This window comes from Gobio gobio (assembly GCF_949357685.1).
Source record: "Gobio gobio genome assembly, chromosome: 22".
Taxonomy (NCBI): Eukaryota; Metazoa; Chordata; class Actinopteri; order Cypriniformes; family Gobionidae; genus Gobio; species Gobio gobio.
In genome coordinates, this window is record NC_137118.1 from 44,143,423 (window position 1) to 44,162,023 (window position 18,601).

The following is an 18,601-nucleotide window of genomic DNA, read 5'->3' on the forward strand; positions in this document are numbered from 1 at the left end:
TTTTCTTCTTAACTCAGAACCTGCATATAACATGGTACTAGGTATAAAGAATTTGTGCTAAAATAGTATCGTACATGTATTTATATTGAGAAACAGGGTTGTAATATTATATTTAGCCTAATATAATAGGTCAGAGTGTTCTGGTTACTTCGTCATATGGTACAATTTCTTTTGCATTTAAAGCAAAATTGTGGTATCTGTCTTCAGTGTAATTATTTGAAATGGATATGCAGCCACATAATGAAATAATGCATATTAACAATTCAAAAGTCATACAATTTGCCCCCAACCTCACCGCCATGAAGATTGACGAGCTATATTAATCTTCCAGTCAAGTTGAACATTACTCCACAATCCAGAGATAAACCTTTTAAATGTTTAAATTCAAACCCAGACAAACTTTATACAGAAGTATTGGACATCCCCAACCCCAAATCATTTACATACCTCAAAATCTGTTTTCCGTCATATTTTTCTCCTGAGGTGCAATTCCCGCTTCTTCTCCTCAGGTTGAGCAGCATTCAATCGCGCATGCGCCGAGATGTCAGACTTTACCGATTATGTGTTGGACTCTGCTACCTAATATTTGCACTATATGTGAATTAATGCAACAAGCGAGTGTTCCAAATGTATGTACATTTGTAAATAACATGTAAATTAACTTTAATAAAAAATCTTTATGAGTCTTGAGTTTTGTTTTTGTTTTAATCAGGAGGGACTTTGATCATGTTCATGACCAGAGGCCAGTTCACTTGCAAAGTTCCACTACATTTTATTTATTTATTTATTTGTGATTAAGCATATCCATATTCCAGGACCATGGTACTGCCATCTGATACAATGCACCATGGTAACGTCTAGTATTTTGGTAAATAAAAATAAAGACATTAATAATCAACATAATCGATCCTTTTCGCATTTAAAGGTTTCTCGGATGTCGTCATGAGAGAATACATTAACTATATTTGTGTTTCAATTTGTTTAAATAGCAAAAGAAAACTCCACAACTTTCAAAAAGAGTAAAAAAAGAGAGAGAGCGATTGATAACGGCAGTTAGAAGAGAGAAATGTCAACTTTACAACACCCTTACAGCAGCGTTAACATTTTTTTTTTTTTTTGTAATTTGATGCAAATGTAATATAATACAATAAAATGTAAAGTTTTATAAATGTACATACCATAAAAAAATGAAAATTTAAAAAACTTGGCACGATTTACGATGCTGATGACCGTTAAACCGCGTCATCACAGTCTATGAAATTTGAAAAGGGTTCGCAATCTCTGTAACGGCAATAACACTGCGCTGTTGTACACGGCTTGTCTTTTAATGGTGTCAATGTTTCTAGTTTGAAAATATAGTCATAGTTTGAAAATATTTTGTCACACAATAATTGTACCGATTAAAAGTTATGAAATATGCCCCAGTCAGTGAAATAAGTGCACCTAGTGATTCGGACCTAACTAGTCGCAGTAGGTAACTCAACTCCCGTCTGATGTCATAAATAGTAACTGAAGCCCTGAACTACTGAAACCATCTGAACCGCCTCTACCGGGAGGAGAGAGAGAAGAAAAACATGGCGAACTTTCCTCTGGAATAACTGTTTTCTCTGAAGAGCTGCTGAGCGTTTCTGCAAGCGCTGTGCATGAGCCCGTTTGTGCATCAACACACAATCTGACTCTGAAAACGGTTTAGTCGAGGCTTTTTCTCATGGATTCGGATCGTGTGAAGTATCATGGGATGAAAGTTTGAAACAGTTGGATATTAAAGTAGGACAGGATGGAGAAACAAGGAACAAGACGCGAAAAGGTAAATAAACGCACAGCTAGTGTGAAATGTGAGACTTGATTGTGTTGTATAACAATGTGATGCAAAACTGTATTTATTATTGCGGTGTATTTTCATTAAGACAGGCTTTCCTGTTGGCGTGCCGTAGCAAAGCCACATATAGGCTACCAAAAAAGTAAAATTTGACACGCGAATCAATGTATCAGTTTCTTTCCAGCCCTCTTTTTAGACATACGGGGTTATTATGTAACTTTACATTGCGATTGAGTAACATGTCATTGTTGTTGCTGCTAATAGAGTTACAGTGTGTGTGTTTGCATGAAGTGGTTTAATTGACTACTTTCAGTGTAGCCTATTTTTGATAATGGCTTTCATAATGCCGGTGTTCTGACATTTCGTCTCAGACTAGAGAAGATCAGAAGTTACAGTCACTGTCTATAATCATAACAGGCATCATCAGGCACTTTGTGAAAAGCCAGTCTAATGAATGGTGAAATATCTGGGCTGGTAACCCAAAGGTTGCAGGTTCAAGCCCTGCACGTGTTCATCTGTCATTTTTGTGCTTTTCATGGAAATAATTTACATTAAAGATTACTGTAAGTTGTTAATAAAGTCCTGACATCTCATCTGTGACCATTTCCCTGTCAAAACCCCTTACTTTTTATCCCGTATACAGCCATTTTTGAGTCACCAAGGAGACAAAAAATATGAATTTATGTGAATCTACATAAAGACAACTGCATGAACAATATTTTTGAATGTTGTCTCAAATAGTCTGACAGAGTTGTACAGTACAATTTCAAATTGAAAAATATTGCAAAAAAGAGTTTTTGAGATCCCAGCATGCCTTGCAATGTTAATCAAATGCAGTTTGAGTAGATTATGCGGTTACTGTTATGAGATTATTGATTTACTATTTTCTGGCTTTATTTGTGCTTCTGCTGCTGTTGTCTCCACTGGGTAATTGTCGATTTTGAGAGTTCATCATACTTGTTTGTTGATTGTCTCCTTTAAGGTGTGTGTGTGTGTGTGTGTGTGTGTGTGTGTGTGTGTGTGTGTGTGTGTGTGTGTGTGTGTGTGTGTATTTTTAAAGTGATAGTTCACCCAAAAATGAAAATTGTCATCATTTAGTTACCCTCAAGTTCTTCCAAACCTGTATGAGTTTCTTTGTTCTGTTGAACACAAAAGAAGATATTTTGAAGAATGTTTGTAACCAAGCAGATAGAGCAACCATTGACTACCATAGTATTTTTTCCTTACTGCTTGAAACAGTTACCCTATCTTTAATGCATCATGTTCCTTTATTTATTTTCTTTAACTTCTCAAACATTTTTATTTAAATTCTTCCCAGATAAAGAAAGCCAATTATGTCAGCGACACCATATTGTGTGCTCTACCTTACAGTAGGGATGTGTTCAGATTTTGGACAGGATTTTGACGAAAGTTACATCAGGTTGTCATCCAGGCGACCTCCACCGTGGTCGTTCCCAGCAGACCATGTCATGTTTGGTGGTGTTTTCAGACTCTCCAGATGTTGGTGGGTGCACCTGTGTTTTCTTTGAACCCAGACTGGGAGAATGCAGAGAAAATTTCCAACTGAATCAGTTAAGGCCAGTGTTTCAGGGGACAGCACAAAGTCTCCTTGGGCAGATTACAAAATCATCTTGAATTAAATATTTAGTAGCAGTAATTGTCAACCATCAGCAGTGAGAATGAAATTCCATCCTTGCATTATAAATGCAAGGAAGTGTTTAATGCGCACATGCATCCTGATTGCAAACATATGCATTAGAGAATATGCATCAATTTGGCCAAACTATGTTTAAACTGAGGTGATAGACCATTGGTTCTTAACTGTTTTTCCTTCAGGACCCCAGATGTTACATTAGCCAATGCAATATTTCATTTATCATAACAGGAATAATTCTGTAAAGTTCGGTGTATGTACAGTAAGTGTTGCTGAACTGGATTAAGTGCATGAGAGAGCTCATTTTAAGAAAACGTCTTTAAAATGATGTATTGTAATAGAAATCTACAGATAAAAATAGATGGTGTAATAAAATGAAACTGTTTTAAATATTTTTTTCCACTAGTCTGAAAGAAGACAAGTTATATAGGCAAAATAGTCCAAAATCTCCGAATGTATCAGTGCCTGAAAAATCATGATTTTTGTTTAAAATGGAGATCATGATTCAATGATTCTCCCACAGTTCTGAATAGACAACAGAACAAATGAACTTGTACTAGAGGTTTTGACTAAATGTTAATTGCTGCAGTCTATTTTAAAAAACATTTAATTCATTTGAAATGTATATATATTAGGGGTGTAACGGTACACAAAACTGACGGTTCGGTACGTACCTATAACTGCTTGTGAACTAAACAATGTCATGTAACGTTAGCATCACATTTACCTCAGGCAGTCATTCAGTGTCCACAGAATTTTATTCACTAGAGAAATCAACTCTTTCGCTAAATATATGCTCTATATTAGCCGTTATATTCATTATATTCTACTTAACCTGTTAGTTATGTCTTGATTATTTCATGCATGTTAAATAAACCTGTCATGAAAATGACAGACACTGTATATAAATTATTATATTTCAACAACGATTTGGAGAAAAAAACTATTTTATAATTAGATTTAGAAGTTAATGCAAAAACTGCCTTATGTGAAGTTTACATATTTGCACACAATGTGTTATTTGAGTGTTGATTATTATACCTAAAAATAAATAGCAACGGAATTTAGGCTAATAGTTTGGGCTCTGTTGTGAACCTTTAATATTAATGTACAAGTAAGGGCTCCCTATATAATTTACAGAAATATCTTAAATAAACTTTTAGATATAATTTAATTCATTCTAGGACACTTTTTTCTCCAGTAAACCACTGTTAAATATAAAAAATAAATAAAAAGCAATTTTGTAAATCTGCTGTACCGAACTCGTACCGAACCGTGACTTCAAAACCGAGGTACGTACCGAACCGTCAGTTTTGTGTACCGTTACACCCCTACTCAACATACCTTAAGATATTAATTTATGTTTATTCTTTAGAAGAGATGATCGCGTTCACTCTAGCGCGCCGCGCGCTGCCGCTTGAAGTTGAACTGATACGCGTCTATCAGTCATGTCACATTATAGAGCGTTAAAACGGCATTTATCGGCATAAAATGGACTGAATACTCAATATGTTCATATGGGGACTCGGATTGAAGTGTGTTCCGTGTTTTAAACAAGCCGACTGTTAACTGTTAAAGATTGCATTCATAACCGTTCGGTACACGCGCGTACTGTACCGAAAGCCCTGGACCGAAACGGTTCAATACGAATACGTGTACCGTTACACCCCTATTTACTACTGTTATTAACAAGCTAACGCTAACTTGTCATGCTTGTCAAGCTGGATAACGAGTAAACAAGCACCAGAAGAGCTACTGGAGGGACGGCACGCTCCTCACTTCCAAACGGAACAAAAGTGGGATTTTGTAGTGACTTATGCTGCCTTCATGTGCTATCGGAAATTAGATAATTCCGACTTCTGAAGTCGTGATTACGAGCTCATTGCATTCAAGTTTCAGAATGCGGGGGCGTTCATGTGCAATTTTTACTTCGGAAACTCGTATTTACGATAATTCCGCAGTAATTAACGTTCCCCTGCTGTTGAACTCTTTTCCTCCTCATCAAGGACTCCAAGATGTTTTCATTTTAGGTGCTGAATCACTAGGGTTGGGAATCGTGAGAAATTTTCCGGTTCCGGTTCCGGTTCTGGTTCCGGTTCCGCCTAACGATTCCGGTTCCGATTCCGGTTCCATTAAAATTATTAAACAAATAGTGGTAAAGGAAAAAGGCACAATACGCAACTCAAACAATCCATTTTGTGTTTATTACTTGCTCTAAAATTAATTTACAGGTTGGCAATGTCAAAAAAGTCCTGTACTGTACATATATTACAGTATTAATTAAGCCATTCTTGCAACCAATTTTTTTTCAAATGAACACCTCTGAAATTATCTTATTAAATTTTATCTCTCTGTCTCTGAATAAAACCAAGTTATAAATTATATTTATTATTTATATTTATGAATTAGTTGTATATTAATTTAATAGTAATTAAGTTATTCAGTGAACTTGTAAATAATAAATTGCAATTCAGCATTACAAAGGTAATTGTGCCTAAACGCTTACTCAAACCATGGTGACTCAACGGTTGACATATATATATATATATATATATATATATATATATATATATATATATATATATATATATATATATATATATATATATATATATATATATATATATATATATATATATATATATATATATATATATATATATATATTAGGCCTTTTACTATAAATCTGGTATAAGCCCTATGGCTCTGTGCTGTAGCAAATGTTTTGTCAAATTGCTAGTGCAGCCTCCTTTGCATGTTATTAACTTTTCACATGTTACATTTTGCTTCATTATCATTCATTCTTTGGAAATGAATCCATACTTGTGACTTTCTCTTCGCCATGCTGATTGCGCGAGGGCTTTCAGTGCTGAACTGCGTTGCACTCCTGGAAGCGGCAGGCAATGTAATTAATATTCATGATGAGATGAGCCAGGGTTGCCAGGTTTTCACAACAAAACCCGCACAATTACTCCTCAAACCTAGCCCAAAACAAGCCCAATCGCGTTTCAGGGGGGCTTCTCCGGTAAAATGTGCATTTCCGGAGCTAAATATCACATAATTGGGGTCTCTTCAACCCGCGGACTTAAACACAGCCCACGTCAACAGTGTTTAAGCAGCCCAATTCCGCGGGAAAACCACGGACTTGGCAACACTGGATGTCACTCGCTATTAAAGGATACGCTTCCAGCGCTTCGCACACACATTGCACCAGAACCGTTTTCGGAACCGAAACTTAGGAATTTTGCGCGGTTCTGGAATTTTTCAAAAATCAGTTTCGGTTCTACATAAGAACCGGTTCTCGGTTCCCAACCATATGAATCACCACTGTGGTGCTCCCATGCCATGCCATGTCGCGTCGCTTTTGCTGAAATTAACACACTTTTTCGATTTATTAATGGCGCTTTTCGACTGGTAGCCTACGGCTCGGCTTGGTTTGCTTTTCTGCTGCGTGGTATATTTACATTTATGCATTTGGCAGACGCTTTTATCCAAAGCGACTTACATTGCATTCAAGTTACACATTTGACATTTAGTCAGTTCTTGCTTTCCCTGGGAATCGAACCCATGACCTTGGCGTTGCTAGCCCCATGCTCTACTGTTTGAGCTACAGGAAAGCTTGTACGACGGGTACAGCACGGCTCGCCCGCTTCCACTCTGCTTTGCGCTCAATTGTGCTTTTTTTTTATACTCAAACATCTCCGCGTCATAATTTTTGAGGGGCATAATAGTAGCGCGACACAACGAACAACAACGAATCATTGTTGCAGCTAGGGTTGGGTGATGTCCCCTAAATTGGCAGTTGACGATGTTTACAGTAAAACATCGTGATGGTCGATGATATCGTCGTTTGGGGGGGGGGGTAATTATGTAAATAGGTAGATAATATACTATATCTCTTTAGGCCTACATAAATACTATTTTCTACTTTCTACTTAAAACTATCATTTCGTTATTTTGTACTAACCCAAATAATGAATCATCCGCTAGGTTGCACGTGAGGGGAAAAAAATAGGTTCCTTCCACTTAAGAGTTGAGCTCTTTTTTTTTTTAAATATATCTCTTTACATAAATACTATTTTCTACTCTTAAAAAAATAATTTCGTTATTTTACTAACCCAGTGTTTTGTATGTGAATGCTGTTGCAACTTGGACGTGAATATTACCACAGGAGTGAAGCACAAAGCTTTTAGCCTAGAAAGGAAATAATGGTCAGATAGCACTTTTTCATTCTGCTTTGCAATCTGGATCTGGTCACTCGATTTTCCGTGAATTTTAACAATAGGCCCAGTCCATTTTATCCCAATGGACATGGACATCTCGTTTCTTTTCATAAATCTTCACTCACGTCGCCATTTTCGCAGGGGATTATATCGTTTCTTCCTTTCGTTTGCTTATAATTAAGTCTATTAACTATTCACATCCTTTACTGTGGTAAAGTAGCCTATAAAAAACACTCTAGAACGAATACCTTTTTACTTCAAATTGTATTTAACACAGTTTGTTCTTGTTATTAAACTTGGTTAGGCGCGTCAAGAATAGCGGTCTATTTGAATAGCGCATTTCACACACACGCCGCGGTGATTTTAGTTTCGTTTTCTCTGGCAGTGAATAATCAAACATTGCCTAAATGTCTTGCCCTTGTGGAAGATAAAATCCGCTCTTCAGAACTTTTACAAGTGTTGCCTTGCAACATCAGGAGAACACATGAAGATGAAGATATTCGAGAAGTTGTCTATCCAACTTGTGTCCCACATTCCTCTCAAAGCGCAGAGTGGTATATGACGCATCTTTGCAGGGAAATAGTATGAATAAAATATTTTTCTAACTAATATTTAATTTTCTTATATTCTTGAGGTAACGATTATTTACTGAAAATCGTTTAAATGTTTTATAGGCTGTGTTGTTTCACTGACGGAAGTGCTAAAATAAACACGCATGCATATGGATGTTTCAGCCTCAAATGATTTAAAAATGTAGGCTATATATATCTGGCATAGACTACAGTATTTAAAATAGCATATATGCAGTAGTTACATTCTCAATTTAATTTACAGAGCAATTCCTGCTAAGTTTTTAGTCTAACTAATACTATAGAAGAGGATTAGTGTGTGTCGCACTCGCAACGGGGGCGTGGCATCACGATGGTCGCGCTCCATTGTGATGTCGGTCAGCCATCATCGTCCATCGGCACAACCCTAGTTGCAGCCCTATAATGGACCTATCAGAACAGACCTGCACTGCTGTTCTTGCTGGTTTGGTGGTGTACCTGCTGGTAGTTGAACAAGGAAATCTGTCTAGTTAAGTTAGCTAAGCCAGTGTTCATAGCACAGCATATGCTGCATTTGGCACTACTGTGTTTCACTGAATAACCAGTGTTATTGGGTCAGTCTTTAGATGTTCGTGAGATGCTCAGATGTTTGGAAAGCTTTTGGGCAGAGGAGAAGGCTGAAGACAGCTGTTGGACAGGCAGATAGTATAAAGTCGAGTCGACGCCCCGCGGGCCCTTATGAGCGGGCATCAACTCCTCCACCGGCTGCCTGATGCCTGCCAGAGGAGAGGCTTGTTTTCATTTTCCCAGGAATGCGCCTCAGCCCCCTGACCTGCTCGAGACGGAGGGTGGGATCAGGAGCGGGCAGACAGACAGGGAAGCAGAGAGACACGGGGATCAACTCTGTTTGGTGTGTCAAACTCTCACCACAACATGTCATAATCATTTTTATATATTTATATTTATACATGACCATACAACTTCAGTTTTCCCGGAACATCTTCCATCACATCAATTTCCGATTCTGACTGATCTGACTCGCGTTGACCGTGTCTCCCGCTATCATGATTGGTATTAGCAGAAATGTCCCGCGATGCAGTTCCATTCACGGACATGAAAAGTAAAATATGCTTGAATGTCTTTTTGACATTTTGCTCATTTTTAATCGAATAATCGTCAGGTATATACACTCTCTCCACACTTTCCGCTACTCACTATGGACAAAACGGTAAACAGTATAAGCACCAACCAATGAGAGTGATTTTGAACTTAATTGTAATTAATTAATTAATTAATTTTAGTAATGTGGCAGAAAACAGGGTTCCTTTTATATGAGCACAATATGATGTCATCTCTTTCTGTTGATTTCAGTGTTAAATATGATTCAAATGTGTTCTTGAAAGTGTTATTTTAATATATTATCGTATTTGTTAGTATTTTGAATTAACATTTATTTGTATGTTTTATGTTTTTTCCCACATTTTTGTAATTTTGCTGTGCAATTGTCATTTTTGTATTTTGTTGTATTTTTTATTTATTTTATATTCAATTTGATTCTTTTAGTACTTGAACTTAAATTTATGTATATCCGTTTTTGCAACATTTCAGTTTTTTTTTCATGTAATATTTACATTTGATTTTATTTAGTTTTAGTAATTTTAGTAATTTAACTTAAATGTATTTCTAATTTTCGTTTACATTTTTACAGTTTACATTTATATTTAGTACATTCAATATTTATTTTATTTCAGCTACAATTAACAAAAAACATTTTTAGTATTGACAGATTTCATGAGATTCACTCTTAGTTTTGAGAGTCATAACTAGATTTTGCTGTGTTTGTGTGTGTGTGTGTGTGTGTGTGTGTCTCACATGTTGGCTCTAGACAGGTTAAAAGGTCTTGTTGTTAGCCTCTAGTTTAGTAGTTTGAGTTTTAGCATCCGCTCAGCTGTTTGAAGTGAGCGCTGATCAGACAGGAAGAACACTTCAGGAGGGGAAAAAAAAACAACCTTTATATATTTTACCCAAATCAATTTTCACACCACATTTGGACAATCCGGCGTCCTCTGGCCGACCCTGTGCTGTTAATAACAAACACACACTGGGTTATCACCGTGCTTTTAAAGCATTGTCCCTAGTGTCCATTGCACCTGTGTTTATGATGGTGCATAAACAGTGGTCAGATTTAGATTATTGATCATTAGGGCCAGAACATCATTGTTAATGATGCTGTATTATTGTTGTTTTGCTATAGATTATTTCAGAGGTCTATAATACCTGGAGAAAGTCTTAGCACTCCCAATCATTTCTAAAGCTCAGCTAGTGCGTGACTCCAAGACTTTTTAGTACCCTAGGGTTTTTGGCTCAGTTTTTAAAGAACGCTTTATGCCAAAAAAAAGGGGCAAATGTCTTAAACGATTGCATAATACTGTTACATTTAACAAGTTTTCTAGTGAAAAAGTCTGTTTACGAGCTGTTTAATTCATAACATTTAATTAAGATTAAAAATTAATTAATACGAAATCCATAAAATCAAAAGTTTAGAATCATAGATTTTTTTCAGAGAAATTAATACTATTATTCAACAAGGGTGCATTATATTTACATTAAAGTGACAACAAAGAGATTTATAATGCTACAAAAGATTTCTGTTTCAAATAAATGCTGTTCTTTTAAACTTTCCATTCATTAAAGAATCCCGAAAACACAGAAATATGACGCAGCTCAACTGTTTTCAACATTGATAATAATCATGTTTCTTGAGCATCAAATCATCATATTAGAATGATTTCTGAAGGATCATGTGACACTGAAGACTGGAGTAATGATGATAAATTCAGCTTTGACTGTATTTTTGATCAAATAAATGCAGCCTTGGTGAACAGAATTGGCTTTTTTTCAAAAAGAAAAAAAAAATCTTACTGACCCCAAAGTTTTGAATAGTAGTGTAGACATAGACTTTATTAAATAACTATATCTATCTCCTTACTTAATTTCCACACCAAATACACGTCATTGATGTGTAAATGTGGGAGGTCATGTGGTTTCATGTCAGAAAGTTTAAAATGAAGACATTTTTGCAGCTTAACTCTTTTATTTCAAAAGGACAATGTCATTTTTTTTATAATACGACTCGAAATATTCAGGACAATTGGACCTTTAAAGGTAGGGTAGGTAAGATTTGGTTAAAATTTTTTTTTTCCAAATTTGTTTAAACTTTCTTTATATATCGATACATAATTAAAATGTAAGTACTCTGAAAAAGAAAGTATAAAAATTGAGTGTCTGTAGACCTCTCACGACTGTTTTAAAGACAGCTCATTATTTCCATTCACTCCACCTTCTCCCTTCTGGGCTCTTTCCAAAGCCACGCCCCCAAAACACATCAACGCGCTACGCCGACCGCGATCAGCTCAGCTGAAAGACGCATTATTTACCTGAGACGAGCGGAGAAGAAGTGCATGTAGTAACATCATGTCAGAATCACATGTAATAAAAAATCTAACTTTATCATTATGAATATAAACAAATAAGATGTCTTTTAGTACTCACTATCAAGCTAGAATAACGATACTGGTAAAGTTTAAAATACACACACAACACAGTGTCTACGACACATACAGATACAAGATAAAAACATCAGTAAACATTGGTAGAGAATATAAAAACAAACCAAGGGCCGAAATAAACGTGCAGGTAAAGTTCCCGTTGAACATGGTAAAAGAGTTTAGACAGAGGGTAGTAGCTAAAGCTAACTTAGTTCTAAAAAAAGTTCCTTGATGCGGTGTACTAGCTTTTACACATGCATTTTGTTATCTAAAGTTACATTTTGCGAAATTCAACACGACAGCGATCAACTTGAGCTAAGCATATTGAGTATTTAACATCTCTACTAATGGTTCGCTAAGTGTATAACATTGTAACTTTATGCTAAGTAATGTTATGTTAGCTATATTAGGCAGCTACGTGTGCTAGTGAGACATGCTTCATGAAAACATAAACCAAAAAAATGTATAATCAAAATGAAAGATTACCTGTCCAGCAGAAATACAGCCTCGTGAACTCCTCAAATCAAACGGGTGCGCCAGGGTTGCCAGGTTTTCACAACAAAATCCGCCCAATTGCTACTCAAAACTAGTCCAAAACAAGCCCAATCGTGTTTCTCGTTTTCGCATTTGGGGGGTAAAATATGTCTTTTTGGTAGGACTGCCTGCTAAAATTCGCAAATCCCGGGGCAAAACATCACATAATTGGGGTCGCTTCAACCCGCGGAGATGAAAAACAGCCGTGGCAACAGTGTAGAAGTAGCCCGACTTGGCAACACTGGGGCGCGCGCATGTGGGCAGATCCTGGAGCAGAAGCGGCGGTTGCCATGGTAGCGAGAGAGAGTGACAGTCGCCCAAGCCAATCACTTGTTTCGGGCCGAACCAAAATAATGAGCGGTGTTTATTGCAGATTAAAAAGTCTAGAGTCACTCAATTTTTTTTTTATACTCTCTTTTTCAGAGTACTTACATTTTAATTATGTATTGACATATAAAAAAAGTTTAAACAAATTTGGACAAAAGTGTTTTAGATCATTCTTACCTACCCTACCTTTAAGATTGTTATTTGGCAGTGCTTTGGGTTGTGACCAGCGTGAGCTCAGATTTGATGCCGTCTTGATATTCTCCAGCCATTTAGACTCAAAGATAATCAATCAAATCACTCAAGACACTAATGGAATTAGCCCGTGTCCAGAGATCACTGAGGACTGGAGCATGACTACATTCAGCATGTCCATTATTATGTGTGTGGTCAGTTTACAGCTGTTATTTTTGGCCTGTTGAGTGAAGTTGGAGTCGGACATGTGTTCCATATGTTACGTGTTCTCGTGCTGATTAACATTTGTGAGGTCTGTTGTCTCAGCTGAAGATGAAGATGACCACCGGCTCCATCTCTGCGCTGGTGCGGTCCAAATTTGTCTGTTCAGAATTACCTCCACCAAGGCTGTCATTATCTGCCCATATAGACAGCGGCCAACATAAATACGCCTAACACTGTTATCTGTGTCTGGCCCTGTTGGGGTGGATGTAGATTTTGCCAGACTTTCCTGAAGCTTCAAAACAATTGGACAAGTTCAAACCATACCAGGGAACTAAATGTTAAAAAATGACAGTCATAGTGCAACATTTTTTATTTAATATTAAAGGTTTTTCTGTGCTGTGTGGTTATGTGATATAGAGATATATATATATATGAATATATGAATGATGCACAATATATCAGCCACCATGTCGTTATCGGCCTGATAAGAAAATTTGTCTGATATATTAAAGCCGATAAATATTGTATTTTTCCTTCAGCTGAGACACTTCAGATGTGCACTGTTCACCATGATGGGTTTGAATTGCTTGAAATAGGATTGGAATCACTTCAAAAAGGAAAATACAGTTCAGAGCAACATGAGCAGCTCAAGTCTGTCATATAGACGACATAATGAAAACATGAAAACATCATAATTGTGTGCTTGGGACATGGCTTTTGATGCGGAGACTTTTGTTTTTGTCATCAGGCTCTCGAATATTATATAAAAATTTGGATTTAGATTTATCGGCCAATATATCGGTTATCAGATTTCAATTATAAAGAATTATCTAATCGTATCGGCCAAAATTGTCATATCGGTGCATCCATAATAAATATACTGTACTTTAGCCTATATAAAATATATACAATTTTCCGGGAAATAAGGCACACGGGATCAAAATTGCATTGTTGAAAGAAAACAAGAAAGCATTGAATATAATTTGTAATCAACATCAACAATGTTTGCCATCTTGGATTCATGTTTTCAGTGAGCTTAATTGCAAGGCATTCTGGGATTGAAATTGTCTGAAGGATAGGATGAAGGATAGATGTGATATAAAGATGTTTTTGTGCTCTACTAGAACATGTTTTCCTGCTTGTATGTTGATTATTTTCCCCATATTCTCCATTGTTGCAGCTCCTCTCTTCCCAGTCTGTCAGTAACGCTCTGTTTAGTTCCCGTCTCTAAGAAGCCCCGCCCTCTGAAAGCACAATGTGCTCTGATTGGTCGGCTGGAGCAGTGTGTTGTTATTGGTTAAGCGCTTCGAGTGCGTTTGGGAAATCTCCCGCCCTTTACCATAACCGCCAGTTTCAACACACTACTAACTAACTCAACCAGGCCCCGCCCCTTTATTCTGCGTATTAATTATTTAAATGAGGAATATTATGGCGTGTTTGTTCCCGGATGAAAACTCAAGACTACAATGGAGGTGTTTCAGGGAGTTCAAAAACAACACGCACTGAAGTTTTTTCTCTTTATGAATGTATTTTGTTGCTTTAGAGTTTCTCATAGGGTGCTGAATACATATTTTTCTCTGTATTTCTCTCTGTTGTTCAGCTGTTTTGCTGCTTAATGTTGTAAAATGGCACATCATTTCAGTTTCTCTCACATTTCCTTGCTTCTTTTTGCACTCGGTTTTCTTCCCACTGATGCGCTGCGTGTCTTCCTGTCCGTTTTCGTTCCTCTCCTTCACTCATGCTGTCGTTCTAGTGCTCCGGCTCTTCCTTTTGGCCTCTCTGGAAGTAATTATCCCGCTGTGCTATCCCAGAATTCCTGCAGAAGGGAAGAGGGGTGTGGCCTGTGTGTGAGATTACAGGCTGGAGTCGCTTTCTTCGCCTGCCGTTTTACTTTCTCTGTCTCTCTTGCTTTTTCTCTCCATCTCCATCCCCTCCCTGTTTTTCCCTGTCGCTCTTGGGAATTCTCCAGATGTGAAGCTCTTAGGTGGCTAGTCATAAATTTCCCGCATTCTCTAAAGTTAGCAGGAGCCACTGGTGTGTGTCTCCCCGAGGAATCGACCTCACAGCCAAAACAATGAGCGCGGCCTGATGCTAGTGTTGTGTGCAGACACAATATAACAGATTATATGATATTATTGTGAAATAAATAGCTCAATAAATGAATGACATGAACCATTTTGACCATTTTCCTTCAAGTTCTTCTTTGCTGTTATTTGAATTAGACATCAATGTTGTGGCGACCATATCAGCTAATTAGCATTTAACAATATACATTAATATATAATGCAAAAATATAGTCTAATCTAAGCCTTTAGTCGAACATTTAGCTCTAATTAGAGTGATTTCTTCACAGGATATAAATCACAGGATATAAATTACTTTTTAAAAAAAGATTTATTTTAAATTGTAATAATATTTCACAATATTGCAGTTTTTTTCAGTATTTTTGATCAAATAAATGCAGCCTTGGTGAGTTTCAAAAACATCTTACCGACCCCAAGCCTTTGAACAATAGAGATTACATTTGCTCAGATGAACATTTATGTGTGCATGTATGTATCGAGTACAGTTTTGGCTCCTCCCGTAGTTTCTTCTTTATCTACATAAATATCTTGGAACAATATGTATTGTGATAAACACTCCAAATGCATTGACAATTGAATTGGGAAATGTAGTAACAGCATCATATCATTTTGAAATGTGTGTTGAGTAATATTAAAATCTTAAATATGTTCATTTGTTCTGTTCTTCGAGCCTTTCAGAAGGGTTGTACTTTTGAGCTTTGTGTTTTTTCAAGGATTGCCTTCGTACTCTGAAGGAGATTAAGAAGAAAGGTTTCTTCTGCGATCGCTTTGTGCTTAACCCTGCCATTATAATCCTAAAACCCTGCAAATCTGCTTTGCTGCATGTTAAACACAACTGAACTGAACATGAGTCAACATCATTTTTAATGAAATAGGTCATGTTTTGTTTTTTCCCACTCGAGTACACTAATGTCAATCACGATGCACCGAAAGCAGTTTATCACCCTTTCTCCGACATGTAGTTTTAAACAAACTGTTTTTGCTGCTGTACCTTTAAGACTTTATGCAAATAACTCCTGTTATGATTGGCTAAATGTTGTTCATGGGCTGGTCAAGTTGGTCAAGAAGGAAACACGATGCATTAAGAGCCGGGGGGTCAAAACTTATTGAATTTGAAATTAAAGGTAAATTCTACTTAATTTGTCTTCCAGGAAACATGCATCTTCTGTTGCTTCTGAAGGACAGTACTAAATGAAAAAAAAATTATATTTAAACAAAATAATACAAATTTGGACATCTTCATCCTGTTCAAAAGTCCCCCCCGGCTCTTAAAGGGTTAGTTCACCCAAAAATGAAAATTCTGTCATTAATTACTCACCCTCATGTCGTTCGACACCCGTAAGACCTCCGTTCATATTCGGAACACAAATGAAGATATTTTAGTTGAAAGCTGATGCTGAGAAAGGCTTCCGATAGGCCTCCATTGGCATTCAGTACATTTACACTCACAAGACCCATAAAAGGCACTTAAAACGTCGTTACAAGTCCATCTCACCACAGTGGCTCTACAATAATTTTACGATGCGACGACAATAGCTTTTGTGCGCAAAAAAAAATCAAAATAACACCTTTATCACACTTGTTCTCGACTTCCGTGTGTGCCTCCACGACACATGCGCGAGAATATGACGTAGCGCCGGCGTTCGGGAATCCATGAAATGCACACTTTAGCCCGATTTTGAGAACTACGCCGAGACCTAAAGCACGATCAATGTAGAATTCAACAGCTTAGACACGCGCGTCTTCCTCTGCTTGTAAACAAATCGCTTCTGGGTCATGTGTCCGAACGCCGGATCTGCGTCATATTCTCGCGCATGCGTCGTGGAGGCACACACGGAAGACAAGAACAAGTTGGAAAAAGGTGTTATTTTGATTTTTTTTGCACACAAAAACTATTGTCGTCGCATCGTAAAATTATTGTAGAGCCACTGTGGTGAGATGGACTTTGTAACGACGTTTTAAGAGCCTTTTATGGGTCTTGTGAGTGTAAATGTACTGAATGCCAATGGAGGCCTATCTGAAGCCTTTCTCAGCATCAGCTTTCAACTAAAATATCTTCATTTGTGTTCCGAATATGAACGGAGGTCTTACGGGTGTCGAACGACATGAGGGTGAGTAATTAATGACAGAATTTTCATTTTTGGGTGAACTAACCCTTTAATGCGTCGTGTTTCCTTCTGGAGCATCAGTGAATGTTTCAACCTTATTTAGTAGTTGTGTTTGAGTCCCTCAATTGTCCACAGTCTGAAAAGATGGATCTTAAAATCATACAGTCAGTCCTAGAGAGGGTTCAAATATGAAAACTGAAGAATGTGCAGGACCTGGAGGATTTTTCTGAAGAACATTGGGCAGTTTAACTCATGAACAACCATCACAAAACAAAAAAACAGTCGTGGATCAGCCAGGGAACGACACACAGCACTGAGAATCAATGGTTCATAAACTTTTTTTTTAATCAGGGTTATTTTAATAAATTCAGCTTTTTTTGTTTTTTTGTGGACTATGGAAAATTTTTTTATGTAAAATATCTTATACAGGACAGTACTAAATAAAAAATAACATGCATTTTGTATGATCCCTCTTTAGTTAAAATTATTCCCATTTTCACAGATTCTGCAAGTGGTTCACATACTTTTTCATGTATTTGATCAATAATACAATAAAAACAGTAAAATTGTGAAATATTATTACAATTTCAAAAAACTTTTTTCTATGTGAATATATTGTAAAATGTAATTTATTCCTGTGATCAAAGCGGAATTTTCAGCATCGTCACATGATCCTTCATAAATAAGTCTAATATGTAAGATTTTTTTTAATTTATTATATAAATGCTTCATAATTTTATAGAAAACGTGATCTTTTCAGGATTTTTAAAATATTTGAAATGGGCCTTTAAAGCCTGCTAGCTGCATAAAAACATGATCTGAATCCACTAATGCATGTCTCTTCTTCTTGGTCAGTTTGGTCTGTTTGGCCCGCGAGCGCTGGGCAGGGCCGTTCACGCTGCAGCCGAGGGCCCGGGCCTCAGCAAGGCAGAGTTCATGGAGAAGGTGCGGCAAAGCAACGAGGCCTGCCAGCTGGGAGACTTCCAGACCGCCGTGAAGTTGTACGGCGAGGCTCTGCGTGCCGACCCACAGAACTGCATCCTTTACAGCAACCGCTCGGCCGCCCACCTCAAACTGGGCCAGTACCAGACCGCCCTGGACGACGCAGTCAAAGCCCGCCTCCTTAACCCTAAATGGCCAAAGGTGAGTTTGTGTCTGCGTATCATTTGTGAAAACGTCCCTCTTCAGTCATCATGTGCTTTATACACTCTTCTTATTGAGAATTTTTGTCTTGTTTTCCAGTAAATATGTCTAAGCAGTCTTAATATTCTTAATCTTAACATATATCATATAATTGCTTGCTTTCCCTTTGGCTTAAGTTGATATTTCTGACCCCACTGACTGTTTTATGCATAAACGC

At 37.1% G+C, this 18,601-nt stretch overlaps 1 protein-coding gene across 1 annotated transcript in view; it reads left to right on the forward strand.

Moving 5' to 3' along the window:
* Positions 1 to 1,462: 1,462 nt before the first annotated feature.
* ttc28 (tetratricopeptide repeat domain 28) overlaps positions 1,463 to 18,601 on the forward strand; it is a 442,541-nt gene continuing 425,402 nt past the window's right edge. The window contains exons 1-2 of the mRNA XM_079805114.1: positions 1,463 to 1,807; positions 18,097 to 18,384. Of these exons, the coding sequence (XP_079661240.1) occupies positions 1,778 to 1,807; positions 18,097 to 18,384 (318 nt within the window). The 5' untranslated portion in view covers positions 1,463 to 1,777. The remainder of the gene's footprint in view (positions 1,808 to 18,096; positions 18,385 to 18,601) is intronic.